The sequence below is a fragment of the Carcharhinus amblyrhynchos genome, chromosome 16 (genome assembly GCF_965287045.1).
Source record: "Carcharhinus amblyrhynchos chromosome 16, sCarAmb.v2.hapA, whole genome shotgun sequence".
NCBI lineage: Eukaryota > Metazoa > Chordata > Chondrichthyes > Carcharhiniformes > Carcharhinidae > Carcharhinus > Carcharhinus amblyrhynchos.
Window position 1 is genome coordinate 51637524 of NC_137339.1, and position 22403 is coordinate 51659926.

The 22403-nt window shown below is 45.8% G+C and overlaps 1 protein-coding gene across 1 annotated transcript in view; it reads left to right on the top strand.

Moving 5' to 3' along the window:
* The window catches only part of nelfcd (negative elongation factor complex member C/D), a 97715-nt gene that overhangs the window by 67038 nt on the left and 8274 nt on the right, over positions 1-22403 (top strand). The window contains exons 12-13 of the mRNA XM_080205086.1: positions 19256-19351; positions 20611-20751. Of these exons, the coding sequence (XP_080061212.1) occupies positions 19256-19351; positions 20611-20751 (237 nt within the window). The remainder of the gene's footprint in view (positions 1-19255; positions 19352-20610; positions 20752-22403) is intronic.

The following is a 22403-nucleotide window of genomic DNA, read 5'->3' on the forward strand; positions in this document are numbered from 1 at the left end:
CGGAACCTCTCCCATCTCCATTGACGACGCAAAGATCATCGCCAGGGGCTCTGCAATCACTTCCCTCGCCTCCCACAGTATCCTGGGGTACATCCCATCTGGTCCCGGCGACTTATCTATCTTGATAGAATTCAAAAGTTCTAACACATCCTCCTCCTTAATATCCACATACTCAATCTTTTCCATCTGCTGCAAATCCGTAGCAAAATCTCCCAGATCAGCTTCCACTGTGAATACTGAGGCAAAGTACTCATTAAGCACCTCTGCCATTTCTTCTGGTTCCACACAGACCTTTCCCCCTTCACCTTTTATAGGTCCTATCCCTTATCTTCTCATCCTTTTACTTTTCACATATTTATAGAAGGCCTTGGGATTCTCCTTAATCTTACCCGCCAAGGTCTTCTCATGACCCCTTCTGGCTCTCCTAATTTCCCTTTTAAGCTCCTTTCTACAATCCTTATACTCCTCAAGATCCTTAACATCTCCTAGTTCCCTGAACCTTTTGTACACCTTCCTTTTCCTCCTGACTAGGTTCACCACAGCCTTCGTGCGCCACGGTTCCCGCGACCTACCAAAACCCCCTTGTCTCATCGGAACGTTGTCATGCAGAGCTCCAGACAAACATTCCTTGACTATCCACCACCTTCCTTCGGTACTTTTCCCTAAGAACGCCTCCTTCCAGTTTATTTGTCCAAGTAACTTCCTGACTTCTTCGTATTTCCCTTACTCCAGACAAACACCTTCCTAGCCTGCCTGATCCTATCTCGTTCCAATGCAATTGTGAAGGAGATAGAATTATGATCACCATTCCCAAGATGCTCTCCTACCGAGAGATCCATCACCTGTCCTGGTTCATTCGCCAGTACCAGGTCAAGTACAGCCTCTCCCCTCGTAGGCTTATCCACGTACTGTGTCAGGAAACCTTCCTGAACACACCTAACAAACTCTTCCCCATCCAAACCCCTTACCCTAGGGATATTCCAGTCGATGTTTGGGAAATTGAAGTCTCCCATCACGACAACTCTGTTATTACTACATCTCTCTAGAATCTGTTTCCCTATCTGCACCTCAACTTCCCTGTCACTATTGGGCGGCCTATAGAATACACCCAGCAAAGTTTTCGACCCTTTGCTGTTCCTAACTTCCACCCATAGAGACCCATAGAGATAGTCCCTCCACGGCATCCTCCTTCTCTGCAGCCATGACACTGTCCCTGATCAACAGTGCCACTCCACCACCTCTTCTGCCACCCTCCCTGTCCTTCCTGAAGCATCTGAATCCTGGCACCTGAAGTACCCAGTCCTGTCCCTGAGACATCCAAATCTCCGTAATGGCCACCACATCACATTCCCAAGCAGCAATCCACGCCCTAAGCTCATCTACCTTATTCACTACACTCCTGGCGTTAAAATATATACACTTCAGCCCCTCAGTCTGGGCATTTCCCTTCTCCACCCCCTGTCTAACCTCCCTCTTATACTGCCTGCAGTCCTCCCCTACCTGGGAGCTAACCTCCTCCATCCCAGTCTCCCCATCACAATTCCCTCCCCCCATCCTTTCTAGTTTAAAGTCCCCCCGGTAGCCTTAGCCAGTCTTCCCACCAAGATATTAGACCCCCTGGGATTTAAGTGCCACCCGTCTTTACTGTACAGGTCACACCTGCCCCTAAAGAGGTCCCAATGATCTAGGAACCGAAATCCCTGCCGTCTGCACCAGTCCCTCAGCCACGCATTCAGCCTCCACCTCATTCCATTCCTGCCCTCATTCTCCTGTGGCACAGGCAGCAATCCTGAGATTACTACCTTCGCTTTTCTCTTCCTCAGCTGCCTACCCAGTTCCCTATAGTCCCTTTTCACGACTGCCTCCCTCTTCTTGCCTACGTCAGTAGTACCTATATGCACTACAACCTCTGGTTCCTCACCCTCCCCCTTCAGGATGTCTGGGACACGCCCAGAGACATCCCGGATCCCAGCCCCAGGGAGACAAACCACCATCCGCGACTCACGTCTACGTCCACAAAAACGCCTGTCCGTCCCCCTCACTGTGGAGTCCCCTATTAGCACTACCTTTCTGCTCTTTTTAAATTTTTTGACTTACTGGCTCAGCTCCAGAGACCTGGCCACTGCTTCCTCCCTCAGATGAGCTGTCGCCCCCAGTAGTACTCAAGCCGGAGTACTTATTTTGGAGGGGGACATCCACCGGCGTGCTCTCCATCACCCGAGGTTTCCCCTTCCTAATAGTTACCCAAGTGCCTTCTTCCCGTTGCCCTGGTGTGACTACTTGCTGATAGCTCCTATCTATTACCTCCTCACTCTCTCGAATGAGCCGAAGGTCCTCGAGCTGCATTTGCAGCTCCTTAACCTGGTTCCGTAGGGTCTGCAGCTCCACACACCGAGCACAGGTGTGGATGTCTGGTAGACCAGGAGCTTCCAAGACCTCCCACATGTTGCACTGGCAACAACATACTGGCCTCACACCCATACTTGCCCCTTTTAGTAACCCAGAGGAAAAAGTAAAAAAAAACTTATAACTTACCTTGCCTCACCCTTATCTCTTTGGCCCTGTGAGCCAAAGCCCTTACAGCACACTCAAAAACAAAAGCAGTCTTACCTGCTCTCAGTCAGAGCCCTTCTCTCTCTCTCTCTCTTTTTTAGGTTAGAGGAGGGGGGAGGGCTGGGATACTCTACCTATGTAGAGTATCGGGAATCCCCTCCGGTCTAATTTATAGTAAGGTTAAAAAAAAACTCAACCCGAGTGCCCTAGCAACTACTTCCGGTGCAAAACTTAAAGAAAGCAAAAAAAACTAAAACAAAGTTAGTTTTTAAAAAAAAGAAAAAAGTCGCTGTACTCACCCACAAGCTCTCCACTTGCAAATCGCAGCCTCTCTTCAGTGCTCCCACGGAACAATGAGGCCGGATCCCCGAGGTGAGTACACTTTTAAAGGTCAAAAAAAAACTTGACCCGCGTGCCCTAGCAACTACTTCCGGTGCAAAACTTAAAGAAAGCAAAAAAAACTAAAACAACGTTAGTTTTTAAAAAAAAAGAAAAAAGCCGCTGTACTCACCCACAAGCTCTCCACTCGCAAATCGCAGCCTCTCTTCAGTGCTCCCACGGAACAATGGGTTGCTGTGTAAGGTGGAGCTGAACCTCTTTGGTATTGGTGACCCCCTCTACCCTCGTTTCTCCATACTGGACCCTGGCTAACCCTCATTTGGAAGCATTCTCACTTTTCTTTTTGACCATGACATTGAGGCTCCCTGAACTCCCAGACTCGAGCTAAGCATCGGAGAAACCGTGCTTCACTGTGTGTGGTCTCTGCGACATCAAAATTAGCGCAGGCTTTCTTGCCTTCCTCTGTGATGTGCAAGACTAATGTCTTAGCCTATTTGGATGAATCAGCCTCATTTAATCTAAGCCGATTTAATTCCCCATATACTCCCGTGAAGTGGATCCATAAACGACCGGCAAAGGCAGTCGGATGCTCCTTTTCCCTCTGTCCACATTTATTTAACCCATCTACAGGATCCCCTTTATTACATATTACCACGGTCAATATCACTTCCTTAATTTTGTTTAAGGTTCCTTCTCCTGGAATAGTGCCAAAGACTGAAGGATAGCAAATGTTTTCCCCTTGTTCAAGAAGGGGAGTAGAGACAACCCTGGTAATTATAGACCAGTGAGCCTTACTTCTGTTGTGGGCAAAGTTTTGGAAAGGATTATAAGAGATAGGATTTATAATCATCTAGAAAGGAATAATTTGATTAGCAACTTGGTTTTGTGAAGGGTAGGTCGTGCCTCACAAACCTTATTGAGTTCTTTGAGAAGATGACCAAAAAGGAGGATGAGGGTAAAGCAGTTATGTGGTGTATATGCATTTGATAAGGTTCCCCACGGTAGGCTATTGCAGACAATACGAAGGCATGGGATTGAGGGTGATTTAGCGGTTTGGATCAGAAATTGGCTAGCTGTAAGAAGACAGAGGGTGGTGGTTGATGGGAAATGTTCATTCTGGAGCTCTGTTCTAGTGGTGTACCACAAGGATCTGTTTTGGGGCCACTGCTGTTTGTCATTTTTATAAATGGCCTGGATGAGGGCGTAGAGGGATGGCTTAATAAATTTGCGGATGACACTAAAGTTGGTTGGGTTGTGGATAGTGCGGAAGGACGTTGCACGTTACAGAGAGACATAGATAAGCTGCAGAGCTGGGCTGAGAGGTGGGAAATGGAGTTTAATGCAGAGAAGTGTGAGGTGATTCACTTTGGAAGGAGTAACAGGAACATAGAGTACTGGCCTAATGGGTAAGATACTTGGTAGTGTGGATGAGCAGAGAGATCTCGGTGTCCATGTGCATAGATCCCTGAAAGTTGGCACCCAGGTTGATAGGATTGTTAAGAAGGCATACAGTGTGTTAGCTTTTATTGGTAGAGGGATTGAGTTTCGGAGCCATGAGGTCATGTTGCAGCAGTACAAAACTCTGGTGCGGCTGCACTGGTCGCCGCATTATAGGAAGGATGTGGAAGCATTGGAAAGGGTGCAGACGAGATTTACCAGGATGTTGCCTGGTATGGTGGAAAGGTCTTACGAGGAAAGGCTGAGGGACTTGAGGCTGTTTTCGTTAGAGAGAAGAAGATTAAGAGATGATTTAATAGAAGCATACAAGATGATCAGAGGATTAGATAGGGTGGACAGTGTGAGCCTTTTTCCTCGGGTGTTGATGCCTAGCATGAGGGAACATAGCTTTAAATTGAGGGGTGGTAGATATAGGACAAATGTCAGAGGTAGGTTGTTTATTCAGAGAGTAGTAAGGGCATGGAATGCCCAGCCTGCACCAGTAGCGGACTTGCCAACATTAAGGGCATTTAAATGGTCATTGGATAAACCTAGAATCATAGAATCCTACAGTGACATTTTCCCTTTACTATCAGGGATGGAATATAAAATAAATTTGCCTGGTTGGTTCTCCTTGATTCATCTACCTCTCTGTCCTTTTTTGCTCTTATCTGCGCTATCCTCTCCTGCTGTTGTTCCTTTAGCTTCTTAATCTCCTCCTCCTTTTTGGTTCTTATTTGTTTGATCCTTTCCTGCTGCTGTTCTCTTAGTTTCTTAATCTCGTCCTCCTTTTCCTCCTGTGCCCACTTCAGTTCCTCCAGTTTCTTACAAACTGTGTTTAAACTAGTATGGAGGGGGGGTGGGGAGGAGAGAGAGAGCTCAGGCACTGGGAGTGAGTTGGAGGTCAGGGTAAGTCTAGTTGATAGGGAAATCCCCCAGGAGAAGGAGGATCCGAGAGGGACTGAGGGTCTTAGGTGCATCTGTTTTAATGCGAGGAGTGTGACGGGAAAGTCGGATGAACTTAAGGCCTTGATGTTCGCGAAGAATTTAGATGTGGTGGCAGTGACAGAGACGTGGTTAAAGGAGGGGCAGGACTGGTAGCTAAATGTTCCAGGGTATAAGTGTTTTAGGCGTGATAGAGGAGGGGGAGTGGCACTCTTAGTTAGGGAGCAGATCACAACGGTGCAGAGGGAGGATAACATGGGGGGGTTGGGAATTGAGTCTTTGTGGGTGGAGTTGAGAAATAGGAAGGGGGCCATTACTATGCTAGGAGTGTACTATAGGCTGCCCGATAGCCCGTGGGCAGTGGAAGAGGGTATATGTAGGGACATTTTGGATAAGTGTAGGAAGAATAGGGTTGTTGTAGTGGGAAATTTTAATCTCCCTGGGGTGGAGTGGAAGGTGCCTAGAGCTGGGGGGTCTGATGGGGTGGAACTCGTAAGATGTGTATTGGAAGGATCCTTGCAACAGTACGTAGGTAGCCCGACTAGAGAGGGGGCGATACTGGATTTAGTTCTGGGAAATGAGCCGGGTCAGGTGGTTGAGGTTGCAGTAGGCGAACGTGTGGCTAATAGTGACCACAACTCCATCTACTTTAGGATACGAATGGAAAAAGATGAGAGCTGTCCTAAGGGGAGGGTGCTAAATTGGGGGAAGGCTAGATACAGCCGGATTAGGCAGGAGCTTAGGGATACAGAGTGGGATAGGCTGTTGGAAGGCAAGACCACATTAGGCATGTGGGAGTCTTTCAAGGGAAAACTGCACAAGGTGCAGGAAAGGCACGTGACGGCTAGGAGAAAGGATGGGAAAGGTAGGATTAGGGAACCGTGGATTACTAGAGATATAGAAGACCTGGTTAGGAAGAAACAAGAGGCATATGTCAGGTCTAAGCAGCTGGGAACAGAGAGAGCGTTGGAGGAATACAGAGAGAGTAGGAGGGTTCTCAAACGGGGAGTTAGGAGAGCAAAGAGGGGGCATGAGATGGCTTTGGCAGGTAGGGTTAAGGATAATCCAAAGGCGTTTTACTCCTATCTTAAGAACAAAAGGGTGGCTAGGGGTAAAATCGGTCCTCTGAGGGACAAACGTGGGGAATTGTGCTTCGAGGCAGAGGGAATGGGGGAGATCCTGAATGAATACTTTGCGTCAGTATTCACGAAGGAGAGGGGCTTGATGTCTAGTACGGTCATTGAGGGAGCGGTAGACCGATTGAAAGATCTATTGACTAGGAGGGAAGAAGTGTTAGGGTTCTTAGAGGGCATTAAAACCGATAAATCTCCGGGGCCTGATTGCATTTATCCTAGGCTGCTTAGAGAGGCGAGGGATGAGATTGCTGGGCCTCTGACACAAATCTTTGTCTCTTCTTTGGACACAGGTGAGGTCCCAGAGGACTGGAGGATAGCGAACGTGGTACCATTGTTTAAAAAGGGTAGGAGGGATAGCCCGGGTAACTATAGGCTGGTGAGCTTAACGTCAGTGGTAGGTAAGTTGATGGAGAGGATTCTTAGGGATAGGATGTATGCGCACTTGGAGCGTTGCGATCTGATTAAGGAAACGCAGCATGGCTTTGTCAAGGGGAAGTCTTACCTTATGAATCTGGTAGAATTCTTTGAGGAGGTGACAAAAACGGTTGACGAAGGACGAGCCGTTGATGTCATCTATATGGATTTCAGTAAGGCGTTTGACAAAGTCCCTCAGGGTAGGTTGGTACAGAAGATTAAAGCTCATGGGATATGTGGTCAGGTATCTAGATGGGTAGAGAACTGGCTTGCAAAGAGGAATCAGAGAGTAGTTGTGGAGGGGTCTTTTTCTAGCTGGAGGTCTGTCACTAGTGGTGTGCCGCAGGGCTCGGTACTGGGACCTCTTCTCTTTGTAGTGTATATAAATGATTTGGAAGAGGGAGTAGGTGGTGTGATCAGCAAATTTGCTGATGACACCAAGATGGCTGGATTGGCGGGCAGTGAGGAGCAGTGTCTGGCAATACAGCGGGATATTGATAGGCTGGTTGATTGGGCAGATACGTGGCAAATGGAGTTTAATCCGGATAAATGTGAGGTGATGGATTTTGGCCGGAATAATGTAGGGGGAAGTTATATGATAAAGGGTAAGCCCATAAAGAGTATAGAGTCACAGCGAGACCTGGGGGTGCAAGTGCACAAGTCTTTGAAGATGGCAGTGCAAGTGGAGAGTGTGGTGAAGAAAGCCTATGGTATGTTAGCCTTTATAGGAAGGGGTATAGAATATAAGAGCTGGAGTCTAATGTTGCAGTTGTACAGAACGTTGGTTCGGCCGCATTTGGAGTACTGCGTACAGTTCTGGTCACCTTACTACCGGAAGGACGTGGAGACTCTGGAGAGAGTGCAGAGGAGGTTTACCAGGATGTTGCCTGGAATGGAAGGACTGGGGTATGAGGAAAGACTGAAGAAATTGGGGCTCTTTTCCCTTGAAAGATGCCGACTGAGGGGGGATCTAATAGAGGTATATAAGATTATGAAGGGTATAGATAGAGTAAACAGAGGTAAGCTATTTCCTATAATAGAGACACGTAGGACAAGGGGCCATGGACTTAAGGTGAGGGGGGAGCGGTACAACACAGATATTAGAGGGAGGTTTTTCACGCAGAGGGTAGTGGGGGTATGGAATGCTCTGCCAAGTAAGGTGGTGGAGGCAAACACGCTAGAGTCCTTTAAGAGTAACTTAGACAGGCACATGACTGAGTTGGAGATGGGTGGATATAGGAGAACCTTTTAAATAAGGGTCATTAGCATTGGGGCGTCCCTGGTAATGTAAATGGGTATAGTATGATAATAATGTTTTTTTTTTCTCTTTCATTCACAGGTTTTAAGTCAGTCCACCTCGTGTCCAACGAGGGGCATACATGCGATGGGTCGTACTGGGGCTGCTCTTGGTTGTTCGAGATTGGCCTAGTGCTTCATGTCATTAGTTTTTTGCCTAAACTGGACAAGATACTGGGCAAGACGACAGCTCAGTGACTATCGCTGATTGCTGTGCAGACACATGGATTTGGGCCGGTGTCTGTGGGAGTTTGCGCATTCTCCCCGTGCTTGCGTGGGTTTTCTCCGGGTGCTCCGGTTTCCTCCCACACCCCAAAGATGTGCTGTTAGGCTGATTGGCAGGAATAAATTGTCCCTAAATCAGTTTCCCTCAATCTGGATGGCCAGAAAACATTAGATAGGGGTCATGGGTAGAGAGGTGGACTGGTGGTGTTGAGATGGCGGCATGGGCTCGTTGGGCCGAAGGGCCTGTTTACCGGGCTGATTTTGTTCTTTGTTCTTTTAATTCTTTTGCTCTTCCTAGCAGCTGTCCTAAGTAGCTCACAATGGCAATTTCTTTCTCTCATTTGTCTGCCCATTTTCCCTGAACTTTCCTTAGATCATCCCAATACTTCTGCCCTCGGGATCCCGGTCCCATCTCAGTATTGGCACAAGATTCTATCCATAGGGGCCATAGAGGGCCTATTCTATCCATAGAGGATAAAAATTATCTTTTTAATAAATTCCCTGATTTTTATTTCCCATATGGAACACTTATCTGTCTCTGTGCTGTTTCCTGCCTTCTATATTCAACGGGTAGGGAGTTGATCGGACTGCGGATACGGCTTTGGGCTATGTTCCAGTCCTAATCCCTCCGGATTCTAATGCAAACCTACGGAGTTTATCCTATCCTCCTTGTTAGCAACAATGCATGCACAATAAACAATTTCCCGAAAGCAGTTGTTTGCCCAATAAGGAGTTTACACTTGTTGGCTCTGAGTTTTAAATTGATTTTGTGGGATAGAACATAGAACATAACAACGCAGAACAGGCCCTTCGGCCCACGATGTTGCGCCGACCAGTTACAAAACAATGACCCACTAACCTAAACCAATCCCTTTTCGTCCATAAACCTATCCGCGGATCTCTTAAACGCCCCCAAACTAGGCGCATTTACAACTGCAGCAGGCAGGGCATTCCAATCCCTCACCACCCTCTGGGTAAAGAACCTACCCCTGACATCCGTCCTATAACTACCCCCCCTTAATTTAAAGCCATGCCCCCTCGTGCTAGATTTCTCCATCAGAGGAAAAAGGCTATCACTATCCACCCTATCTAAACCTCTAATCATCTTATATGTTTCAATAAGATCCCCTCTTAGCCGCCTTCTTTCCAGCGAAAACAACCCCAAATCCCTCAGCCTCTCCTCATAGGACCTCCCCTCCATACCAGGCAACATCCTGGTAAACCTCCTCTGCACCCTCTCCAAAGCCTCCACATCCTTCCTGTAATGTGGGGACCAGAACTGCACACAGTACTCCAAGTGCGGCCGCACCAGAGTTGTGTACAGTTGCAACATAACGCTGCGACTCCTAAATTCAATCCCCCTACCAATAAACACCAAGACACCGTATGCCTTCTTAACAACCTTATCTACTTGATTCCCAACTTTCAGGAATCTATGTACACATACACCTAGATCCCTCTGCTCATCCACACTATTCAAAGTCCTCCCGTTAGCCGTATACTCGACACATCTGTTATTCCTACCAAAGTGAATTACCTCACACTTCTCCGCATTAAACTCCATCCGTCACCTCTCGGCCCAGCTCTGCAACCTGTCTAAGTCTTCCTGCAAACTATGACACCCTTCCTCACTATCTACCACACCTCCGACTTTGGTGTCATCAGCAAATTTACTAATCCACCCAACTATACCCTCATCCAGATCATTAATAAAAATTACAAACAGCAGTGGCCCCAAAACAGATCCCTGAGGCACACCACTCGTAACCGAACTCCATGATGAATATTTACCATCAACCACCACCCTCTGTCTCCTATCCGCTAGCCAATTCCTGATCCAATTCCCTAGATCACCCCCAATCCCATACATCTGCATTTTCTGCAGAAGCCTACCATGGTGAACCGATCGATATCGGAGCAACAGAGTTACTTTTGTCAATGTCCCAGCGGAATTGCCAATTGTTGTCCCTGCTGCACAGTCTGTTTTAATCCTTATACAGTGGACAAAATAACTGCGAGTAGATGTCTTGTTAGTACAACCAATATGTATTTAAGACACAAAATCAATAATCACCCACCCAACCAACCAGAAGTTATCTTTACAGAAAATACGAGAGTTCAAGTCCAATACAAGACCTTGACTTAATTTTGCGTGACTGGCAAGTACCTAGGCAGGTATTGGCCTTTATCTATGTGTTAGTCTTAGTCGTTCTCTGCGTAGTCTGGTCCTTTGGTCTGGTCTGGCACTCTGGCTCTGGTCTTCCTTCTTTCTTGTGTGTGGTGGCTCTTGTGCTGGTTGTCGCTGGTGATGGTCACCACTGTTGTAGCTTGTTCGTGGGGCCCGAGAGAGAGAGAGATTCTTGATTGTGCAGTACACTTTATACCCCGTTGGGTTTTGCGATCCTTTTGGCCATTACCAATCAATCGATTAGGACTTGATCACCCTGATCAATAAAGTCCAATCGGGTGCTGCCACACCAGTCCCTGGGTGTGTCCCCAATGGCCATGTCTACAGTTGCTGGGGGCACGTAGAATACACACCTCCTTTCCAAATAGGGGGTTACAGCACCCCTATGTCTAGTAAACAACCCAGTTTGACCAGAAAGTCTCTTTGTCCTAGAGATGACCCACATCCTGTGTATTCACTCATCTGAGTTGCAGTCTGTTTATCTGTCTTTTAGACTGCAGCCTGTCATTTTAGTTCTTGCCCAATTGTCCCAGAGTGCTCTACAAATTGCCATTTTAGGTGGCCCGTTTGGCCGCATTCCAAATTAGCATATCAGAGACATAAATCTCACTGACAGAACTCGCTGAATGGCTGGGCATTTTGCCACTAAAGTGATAGTCTTATTGATGAGTAACTGAAAATAGATACGCCACAACTATTGGAAGTATTGTTCTGAGTTTGAGCAGTGGTAGTGAGTGATGAAGCATGGGTAGTTTTATTCATGCTGCACCTAATCTAGGAAAGCCCACTATTAAAGTTTTAACGTTTATTATTGTCACAAGTAGGCTTACATTAACACTGCAATGAAGTTGCTGTGAAAATACTCGAGTAGCCACACTCTGGCCCTGTTCAGGTATACTGAGCGAACATTGAATATGGCCAATGCACCTAACCTGTATGTTTTTTGGACTGTAGGGACCTAGGGTGAAACATAGAAACATAGAAGACAGGAGCAGGAGGAGGCCATTTGGCCATTCGAGCCTTCTCTGCCATTCATTAAAATCATGGCTGATCATCCAACTTGATTTGATTTGTCTTGATTTTGATTTGATTTATTATTATCATATCTATTAACATATAGTGAAAAGCATTGTTTCTTGCATTACTATACAGATGAAACATACCGTTCATAGGGAAGGAAATGAGAGAGTGCAGACTGTAGTGTTACAGTGATAGCTAGGGTGTAGAGAAAGATTAACAAGGTAAGTCCATTCAAAGGTCTGATGGCAGCGGGGAAAAAGCTGTTCTTGAGTCAGTTGATACGTGACCTCAGACTTTTGTATCTTTTCCCAAAGGAAGAAAGTGGAAGAGAGAATGTCCGGGTGCTTGGGGTCCTTAATTATGCTGGCTGCTTTGCCGAAGCATTGGGAAGTGTAGACAGAGTCAATGAATGTGAGGCTGGTTTGCGTGATGGATTTGGCTACATTCACGACCTTTTGTAGTTCCTTGCAGTCTTGGGCAGAGCAGGAGCCATACCAAGCTGTGGTACAGCCAGAAAGAATGCTTTCTATGGTGCATCTCTAAAACTTTGTGAAAGTTTTGGCTGACATGTGCCAAATTTTCTTAGTCTTCTGAGAAATTCGAGGCGTTGGTCGGCTTTCTTGACCACAGTGTCAGCATTGGGCGTGGGGGCCCAGAATAGCTTGTTGGTGTTCTGGACGCTTAAATACTTGAAGCTCTCAACACTTCCTACTTCATTCCCTAAACTCAACAGCCTAATCCAACTTTTTCTCCATTGCCCCAAGTGCCTCCAGCTGCCTCTTGAATGCATTCAATGTTTTAGCATCCTGTGATAATTAATTCCACGGACTCACCACTCTGGGTGAAGAAATGTCTCCTCACCTCCGTCCTAAATTGTCTACCCTGAATGCTCAGACTGTGACCCCTGGTTCTGGACTCTCCCACCATCGGGAACATCCCCCCATGCATCTATCCTGTCTAGATCTGTTAGAATTTTATAAGTCTCGATGAGATTCCCCCATATTCATCTGAACTCCAGCGAAAACGAACCTAACCTAATCAATCTTTCCTCGTACATCAGTCCCACCATCCCCAGAATCAGTCTGGTGAACCTTTGCTGCACTCCTTCGAGAGAAAGAACATCCCTCATCAGAAAAGGAGACCAAAACTGCACACCGCACTCTAGGTGTGGCCTCACCAAGGCTCTGTATAGTTGCAACAACACATCCCTGCTCCTGTACTTAAAACTTCTTGCAATGAAAACCAACATGCCATTTGCCTTCTTTACCTCCTGCCGGACCTGCAAGGTTATGTTCAGTGACTGGTGCACAAGGACACCCAGGTCCCACTGCACACTCCCCTCTCCCAATTTATAGCCATTCAGATAGTAATCTGCCTTCTTGTTTTGCCTTCCAAAGTGAATAACTTCATATTTATCCAAATTATACTGCATCTGCCATTGATTACCCCACTCACCCAATCTGTTCAGATTAGTCTGAAGGATCCCTGCAGCCTCGTCAAAGTTCACCCTCCCACCAACTTGGCATAATCTGCAATCTTTGATGTTACATTTTGTTCCCTCATCCTAATTATTAATATATATTGTGAATAGCTGGGGTCCCAGCACCAATCCCTATGGCACCCTACTAGTTACTGCCTGCTAACTTGAAAAGAACCCATTCATTCCTTTGTTTCCTCTCTGCTGATCAGTTTTCTATCCATCTCAAGACACTTCCTCCAATCCCACATACTTTCACCTTGCACAATAACTTCTTTTGCGAGACCTTGTCAAACGCTTTCTGAAAGTCCAAATAAACCACATTGACTGGTTCCTTCTTGTCACCTCTACTAGTTACATCTTCAAAGAATTCCAACAGATTTATCAAGCATGATTTCCCCTTCATAAATCCATGCTGACTCTGTTTGATCGTGCCACTACTTTCTAAATGCTCTGCTGTAAGTCCTTGATAACGGATTTGAGAATTTCCCCTATTACTGATGTTAAGCTTACTGGTCTATAATTCCCTGTTTTCTCTCTACTTCCCTTTTTGAATATTGGAGTGACATTCACTACCCTCCAATCTGCAGGGACTATTCCAGAGTCTCTCCATTTCTATTCCAGAGACTCTACCCATCCTGGAAGATGACCATCAATGCATCCACTGTTTCTAGAGCCACTTCCTTAAGTACTCTGGGATGAAGATTATCAGACCTTGGGGATTTATCTGCCTTCAATCCCATCGACTTTCCCAGTATAACTTCTCTACTAATATTGACCTCCCTTCTTCCTCAATTTTTCCCTCTCACTAAACCTTGTATTCTCCTCTGTTTCTGGCATCTGATTTGTGACCTCTTTTGTGAAGACAATACCAAAGTATGCATTCAGTTGCTCGGCCATTTCTTTGTCCCCTATTATACATTCCCCTGTTTCTATCTGAAGGGGACCTCATCGTGGGTGAAGGGCCTGTTCTGCGCTGTAATGTACATTTGTCTTCACCAACCTCTATTTCTCTTCACATATCCATAGAAACTCTTAGTGTCGATCTTTTTGTTTCCTGCAAGCTTACTTTGGTACTGCATTTTCACCTTCTTAATCAATTCCTTGGTCCTTTCTTGCCAAATTCTAAACTGCTTCCAATCCGCAGACCTATTATTTCTCTTGGCCAGTCTGCATGTTTCTTCCTTGGATCGGATACTCTCTCTAATTTCCTTTGTCAGCCATGAATTGGCCTTCATTCCCATTTTGCTTTTGTACCTGACAGAAGTAAACAGTTGCTGCAGTTCCCCCTTGTGTTCCGTGGATGTTTGCCATTGCCTATCCACTGTCATCCCTTTAAGTAACTCTCCGCCCAATCTATCAAGGCCAACTCACACCTGTTATCCTCATATTTACTTTATTAAGTTTCAGCACCCCTGTCTCCGAATTAACTACTTCACTCTCCATCTTGATAAAAAAAAACTCTATCGTGTTATGGTCACTCATCCCCAAGGAGTCTCATATAGCTAGATCGGCAATGATTCCCTTCTCATTACACAGTACCCAGCCTAAGATGGCCTGCTTTCTTGTTGGTTCCTCCACATATTGGTCAAGAAAACTATTCTGTATACATTCCAAGAATTTATCCTCTCTGGCATTATGGCTAATTTGATTTGCCCAATCTGTGTGCAGATTAAACTCACTCATGATCACCGATATTCTCTTATCACATGCATCACTAATTTCATGTTTAATTCCCAACATCACTGCAGTTCGGGGTCTATATGTGACACCCATTAATGTTTTTTGTCTCTCGGTATTTCTCAACTCTACCCATACAGGCTCCACATTGTCAGAGCTAATATCCTTTCTCACTATTGTGTTAATTTCCTCTTTACCCAGCAGTGCCACTCCATCACCTTTTCCTTTATGCCTGTCCTTCCTAAATATTGAATACCCTGGGACACCCAATTCCCACCCCTGGTCACCCTGCAGCCATGTCGCTGTAATCCCAATTATATTGTACCCATTTATATCTATCTGCGCGATTAGTTCATTCACTTTATTGCGAATAGTCTGCGCATTAAGGCACAGAGCCTTTAAGTTTGTCTTTTTAATATTGTCTCGCTCCCAACATTTTTCTCTTTAGTCCTGTTTGAACTTTGTCCTTGGTTTCTCTGCTTATCTATTTTCTTATTTCCTTTTCTACCTTTTTGGTTTTGCCCTTGCTCTCTTTTCTGACTCCTTACATAGGTCCCCATCCCCCCTAGCATATTAGTTTAAACCGTCCCCAACCCCTCCCGCAAACACTCCCCCTTGGACATCAGTCCCAGTCCTGCCCAGGTGTAATCCGTCCAATTGGTACAGGTCCCACCTCCTCAGGAACCTGGTGTCAGGAACGTGGAACACTCCCCCTGACACCATCTCTTCAGCCATGTACTTATCCAATATATCCTGTCATTGCTACTCTGACTAGCATGTGGCACTGGTAGTAATCCTGAGATCACTACGTTTGAGGTCCGATTTCTTAGCTTTCTTCTAGCCCCTTGTATTCTGCTTTTAGAACCTCATCCCTTTTTTTAACCTATGTCATCTGTGCCAATATGTACTATGACCACTGGCTGTTTGCTCTCCCCCTTCAGAATGTCCTGCAGCTATTCCAAGACATCTTTGACTGTAGCATCAGGGCAACAACATATCATCCTAGAGCCTTGTTTGTGACCACAGAAACGCTATCTACCCCCTTACAGTTGAGTCCCCTATAACTGTTGCTCTGACACATTTTTTACCCCTCCCCTCTGCAGCAGAAACAACTATGGTGCAACAAGTTTGACGTAAACATAGAATCCTACAGTGCAGAAGGAGACCATTTAGCAGCTGCTGCTTTCCCCAGAGAGCTCATTCCCCTCAACAGCATCCAAAGCAGTATATCTGTTTTGCAGGGGAGTGGTCACAGGAGATTCCTGCACTACCTGCCTATCTCTCTTGTACTGTCTGGTGGTCACCCACTCCCTTCCTGCCTGCTGAGTCTGACCCTGCAGTATAACCACCTCCCTATACGTGCTATCCACGATACACTCTGACTTGCAGATGCTCCACAGTGTCTCCAGCCACCGCTCCAGCTCTGAAACTCGAGCTTCCAGGAGTTGCAGCTGGAGACACTTCCTGCACACATGCTGACCCAGGGGACTGGAACTGTCCCCAGCTTACATGGAGCAAGACGTCAAAATCACCACTGCAGTGTATTCCCTTCTTCAGCAATATGTCCCACATCTTAGTGAGCACAAAAGTCATATAAACAGACAGCTGTATATGCCCAACACAGTTCATAAGTGTAAGTTCCTGCCAGGTGTGTTCCTTGTGCATTATGGAATGCGTGCTGGATGGAACTAGGAACAATCTGGATCCGGTGGGAAAGGCAGCACAAAGTCGTCCCGATCTAAGTAGTGCCTCCTAGACACTGTCCATAGACAGAATAGTCCTTCTGGGGGCTACCTGTGCCCTGACTCACCTGGAGCAGGTAAGGGAGGTGATGGAGGAGCCCCAAGCACGTGACCATGGTAGGTTGATGTTACTGTCCCCTGAGCTCAGGGACTGAAACTGAACTTGGGGCACTGGCTGTATTAGGTTAATCTGGAAACTATGCTACACACCCAACACAATGCACAGAATCCGGTTTAACTACTCAACAGTAAGTGTAACCCAACACTGAAATCTTAACTCTACTTACTGGAAACCGAGCCAGATTGATTACAGTGAAGCTAATTAACTTTCAGCAAGGGTGACAGCAATATGGTGGTGTCACTGAATAAGTAATTCATAATTTTTTGGACCCTTCAATTTCAAATCCCTGTATGGCAGCTGATGGAGCTTAAATTCAGTTCATTAATAAATCTGGACTATGATGAGGTGATCATGAAACTCCCAAATTGTCATAAAAATCCCATCTGGTCACCAAACTTCAGTTTTGAGGATAGATTGGAAAGGTTGGGACTGCTCTCCCTGGACAGGAGAAGGCTTAGAGGAGATTCAGTGGAGATGTTCAAAATCATGAGGGATTGGACAGAGTAGATGGGGAGAAATGTTTCCCGCTCAAGAGCGAGAAGGCACAGATTTAAAGTGATTTGCAAAAGAAGTGCCGGAAGATTGGAAAACGGCTAATGTTACGCCATTGTTTAAGAAAGGTGCCAGGCAAAAGGCAGGGAATTATAGGCCGGTTAGTTTAACGTCTGTTGTAGGTAAAATGTTAGAATCCGTGATCAAGGAGAAAATAGCGAGGCATCTTGAGGAGAATTGTTTGATAGAGCAGACGCAGCACGGTTTCGTTAAGGGGAAGTCGTGTCTGACGAATTTATTGGAGTTCTATGAGGTTGTGTCTAGGGCGGTGGATAGAGGATGTGGTGTTTCTTGATTTTCAGAAGGCGTTTGATAAGGTGCCTCACAAGAGGTTATTACAGAAGATCAGGGGGCATGGAGTTTGGGGGTAGGGTGTTAGCGTGGATAGGAGATTGGCTGTCAAACAGGAGGCAGAGAGTGGGGGTCAATGGGTGCTATTCGGATTGGCGGATGGTGACTAGTGGAGTGCCCCAGGGGTCGGTGCTGGGGCCTCAGCTATTTACCATTTATATAGATGATCTGGAGGAGGGAACCGAGTGTATGGTGTCGAAATTTGCTGATGACACCAAGATTGGTGGAACGGCATATTGTGTGGAGAGTCTGCAGAAGGATGGGCGAATGGGCCAGGAACTGGCAAATGGAATTTAATGTTGGCAAGTGTGAGGTTGTCCACTTTGGTAGGAATAATGGTAGGAAGGACTATTACTTACATGGTGAGAAACTGCAGCATGCGACGGTGCAGAGGGATCTCGGGGTCCTTGTGCATGAGTTGCAAAAACCCAGCCTGCAGGTGCAGCAGGTGATCAGGAAGGCAAATGGGATGCTGGCCTTCATAGCGAGGGGGATTGAATATAAAAGTAGGGGGGTCTTGCTGCAGCTGTATAGGGCATTGGTGAGGCCGCAGCTGGAGTACTGTGTGCAGTTTTGGTCGCCACACTTACGCAAGGATATTTTGGCCTTGGAGGGAGTGCAGAGGAGGTTTACTAGGCTGATACCAGAGTTGAGGGGGTTGAACTATGAGGAGAGGCTGAATAAACTAGGCTTGTACTCGTTAGAGTTTAGAAGAATGAGGGGAGATCTCATTGAGACATATAAGATGATGGATGGGATGGATAGGATAGAGGTGGAGAGGCTTTTCCTGCTCAGAAAGGACAGTAGGACTAGGGGGCACAGCCTCAAGATAAAGGGGGGTTGGTTTAGAACGGAGTTGAGGAGGAACTTCTTCACTCAAAGGGTGGTGAATCTCTGGAATTCTCTGCCCGTTGAAGTGGTGGAGGCTGCCTCGCTAAATATATTTAAGATGCGGGTTGATAGGTTTTTGGTAGGCAAGGGGATTAAGGGTTATGGGGAGAGGGCGGGAATGTGGAACTGAGCCACGACAGATCAGCCATGATCTTATTGAATGGCGGGGCAGGCTCGAAGGGCTAGATGGCCTACTCCTGCTCCTATTTCTTATGTTCTTATGTTCTTAAATGTCCTGTGAGAGAAAACATTTTCACACAGCGAGTGGTTCTGGTCTGGAATGCACTGCCTGGAAGTGCAGTGGAGGCAGGTTCAATCGAGGCTTTCAAGAGGGCATTAGATGATTACTCAAACTGAAACAATGTGAAGGGGTATGGGAAAAGACAGGGGAATGGCATTAATGCATGATGCTGATTTGGAGAGCTGGTGCAGATACAATGGACTGAATAGCTTCCTTCTGCACCATAGCAATTATGTGATTCTGGAATCAGTGATCCCTGTGAGCTGTGTGCTATGTGTGCAGCCATTCAATAACCCAGAAGTTACCATGCAGTTCATCACAAGCTATCTCCTTTAAGATTACATAAAATGTTTAAAGCTACTGTGGATTCCAGTGAGCAGACACAGTAACAGAAATTCAGCGGGAACATTACTTGGAACATTCCAGACCTGCCAGGACTATAGTTAATTGGAATAGGATCTGTGGCTGACATTTTTGTTGGCTATCTTGAGTAGGGCTAAGACCAAGTTTAACGTCCCTACTGCTCCCAGGGACTGACCACTATTGTACCTCATGACCACTTGGGGAGTTGATCTGTTGTGTTGATTTTTTGAATGAATTTAGGACTGTGATTGTACTTTCTTCATTTACTTTGTGTTTTTCTTCAGATCAGCACCTGCCACCAACTCCTCCATCCCCAAGTCCTACAGCTCCTTGTAAAACTGTTTGAGACTGAACATTCCCAGCTTGATGTCATGGAACAGGTAATCCCCCTGTCGCAAAGAGCTCCTGGAGCAGGGGCAGAAATACAGTCCAAAAAAAGTGCCAAGCCCTTGACTGCTTGGTTTTGGTTAACTACAGGAACCGGGATTTAAGAGCAACCACATAGATGGGATGGAAGGTCCCATTCTGGTGGAGACTGGAAAACTGTGTGTGATCACTGTAGCAGGATTTTAGCTGAGTCTCATTGTAAAGAGGATTAAGGCTCCATTTTGGATCTTAAAGTTTAATATTTTTTAGTATCACAAGTAGGCTTACATTAACACTACAATGAAATTACTGTAAAAGTCCCTCATCGTCACATTCCAGTGCCTGTTCGGGTACACAGAGAGAATTTAGCATGGCCAATGCACCTAACCAGCATGTGTTTCAGACTGTGGAGGAAACTGGAGCACCCAGAGGAAACCCACACTGTGACAGGGAAAATGTGCAGATTCTGCACAGACAGTGACCAAGGCTGGGAATCGAACCTCAGTCCCTGATGCTGTGAGGCAGCAGTGCTAGCTACTGTGCCATCATGCTGCCCATCTGTTAAGGATCCTTCTTTAGTCAGATGTCACCTAATGTTCACAAGATATGAATCCATTGGAAGAAGTGTTCTAGAAATTCACCCCAATTGACATAAGGATGTAATTTGTGTTAAATGGTAACCTCGTTCTGAAGCAATGTGGGTAATGTGTAGTAGATCTTTCTGTGCATTGCATGACAGGTGGAACTCACGTGTATTTACAGCATGCTTGTACCTAACAAGGTATCTTAATGCTGCTGGTTGCAAACAGTTGGAGAAACCTTCTGTCCCTTGGTGTTCTCTGTGAGACAGTTTTTTTCTGTCCTGTGAGGGTGAGCTTCATTTGGGCCTTCTTTCTAGTACAGTTTGGAGTTAGGGGACAGTTAGAAGAAGCACCGTGTATATTCAGAGGTCCTTGGCTGATTGGCTGTGAGGCCCTTTTGTTAGGGTGTCTGTCCATTCTCTGCCTTGCATCCACATGCTACAATCAGATACTGGCATCAACCATCCCTTGCTTAATGCTGGATTTCCATTTCTCCACCCCATGGTAACCCAGTGCATAAGGCCAATAGGTTGGCTTGTACACTGCAAGAACCCTGGAGACTTCTGACTCTTAATTCCACATCCTTGCCTTTGATCTGATTATTGGGGTAATATGGTATCGGCAGAGAGGTTGGGGGCTTGTAGAGGCAGTTTACGCTGTGTTTAATGTCTTTTCCTTGTGTTTACTGCTAGCTGGAGTTGAAGAAAACGCTGCTGGACAGGATGGTCCATCTGTTGAGTCGTGGCTATGTCCTGCCCGTGGTCAGCTACATCCGCAAATGTCTGGAGAAATTGGACACGGATATCTCACTCATCAGATACTTTGTCACTGAGGTCAGCAGCCCGCACACTGATTTCTTGCTTGGTGACTGCTCAATGCACAAGTGTTTCAGGCAAACAGCGTTTACTGTGTGTTCTGCATTTGTAGCTGCAGATTTTTCCTTGCTGTGCCAAAGATGTTAACTCAGGCAGGGATGGAGACACTGTTGCTCTTGTTCATTCCACCCAAGTGGCTACTCTGATGGCATAGGCTGAGTTATCCTAACGATCATCTCACCAGACTTGCCCCTATGTTCATCTAATGTCTAGAAGTATGCACTGTACAGCAGGCAACATTGAGGAATGTCCAGTCTGATCAGCAGCCCTGCTGAACAGGAATCTGGATAGTCAGCCCCTTGTGGTGGGGACAACACAGGGATTTGATATTATCTGAGAGAGTCTGCCTCAGTTGGTGCTCAGAGATTGATACAGAATGTTCTTTCCTGGATTCAGGAATTGATTACTTGAGCATGTCATCCCCAAATCACAGAAGCAATTCCAGGATCCAACTTCAATCTGATAGTAATGTTGAAGTGCTTGGGATTAAAGGGGCATGGCTGCATGAGTAGAACATTGGCTAAGGGACAGAAAGCAGAGAATCATGGTCATTTGTTAATTTTCATGGAGGAAAGCATACAATGATCAGTGTTCTTTTGATAGACGGCATGGGTTTGGATATGCAAAGAATCATTTCCATGTTTGCAAATGATGGCAAACTCAAAAATGTAAAAGATTGAGATCTCAGGAAGAGTTAGACTGGTGAAATGGGCAGGTATTTTTTTCTGTTTAACATTTATTGCTCGTCTCTTTTTGCCCATGAACTGAGTGGCTTGCTAGGCCATTTCAGAGAGCACTTATTCCTGTGATCTGGAGTCACATGTAAGCCAGACCAGGTAAAGGTGGCAGATTTCCTTCCCTAAAGAATATTCATGAACCAGATGGATTTTTACAGTAATCAACAATGGTTTCATGGTCATCACTTAGACTTTTAATTCCACATTTTTAATTCAAATTCCACTGTGTGCTGTAGTGGGATTCGAACCCGGGTCCCCTCTTGCCCTGGGTTCCTGGATTACTAATCCAGTGACAATACCACAACATCACCAACTCCTCTTAAATGCAGAGAAATATGAAATGATGTGTTTCTGTAGGAAGATTAAGGAGAGGTAACATGAACTTAATGATAATTTCAAAGGGGTTCCTATAGTAGAGACATCTGGGGTTATAAATACACTAATCTTCAAAGGTGGTAGGGCTGCCTGAGAGGAATCTTTATAGAGCATTGATTTGCCCTGCTGTTTAGTTCTGGGTACAGGAAGGATGTCAGTGTTTTGGAGAGGGAGTGGAGAAGGTTTCTTAGAAACATAAAAAATATATTGCACAGAGAGAGGCAATTGGAGGCGATGGCATAGTAGTATCATCACTGGATTGGTAATCCTCTGGGCGCCCAGATTCAAATCCCACCATGAAAGATGGTGAAATTTGAATTAAATAAAAATCTGGAATTAAAAGTCTAATGATGAACATGAAACCGTATCGATTGTTGTTAAAAAAATTTAGAACATAGAACATTACAGCGCAGTACAGGCCCTTCGACCCTTGATGTTGCGCCAACCAGTGGAACCAATCTAATGACCTAAACTATTCCAATGTTATCCGTATGCCTA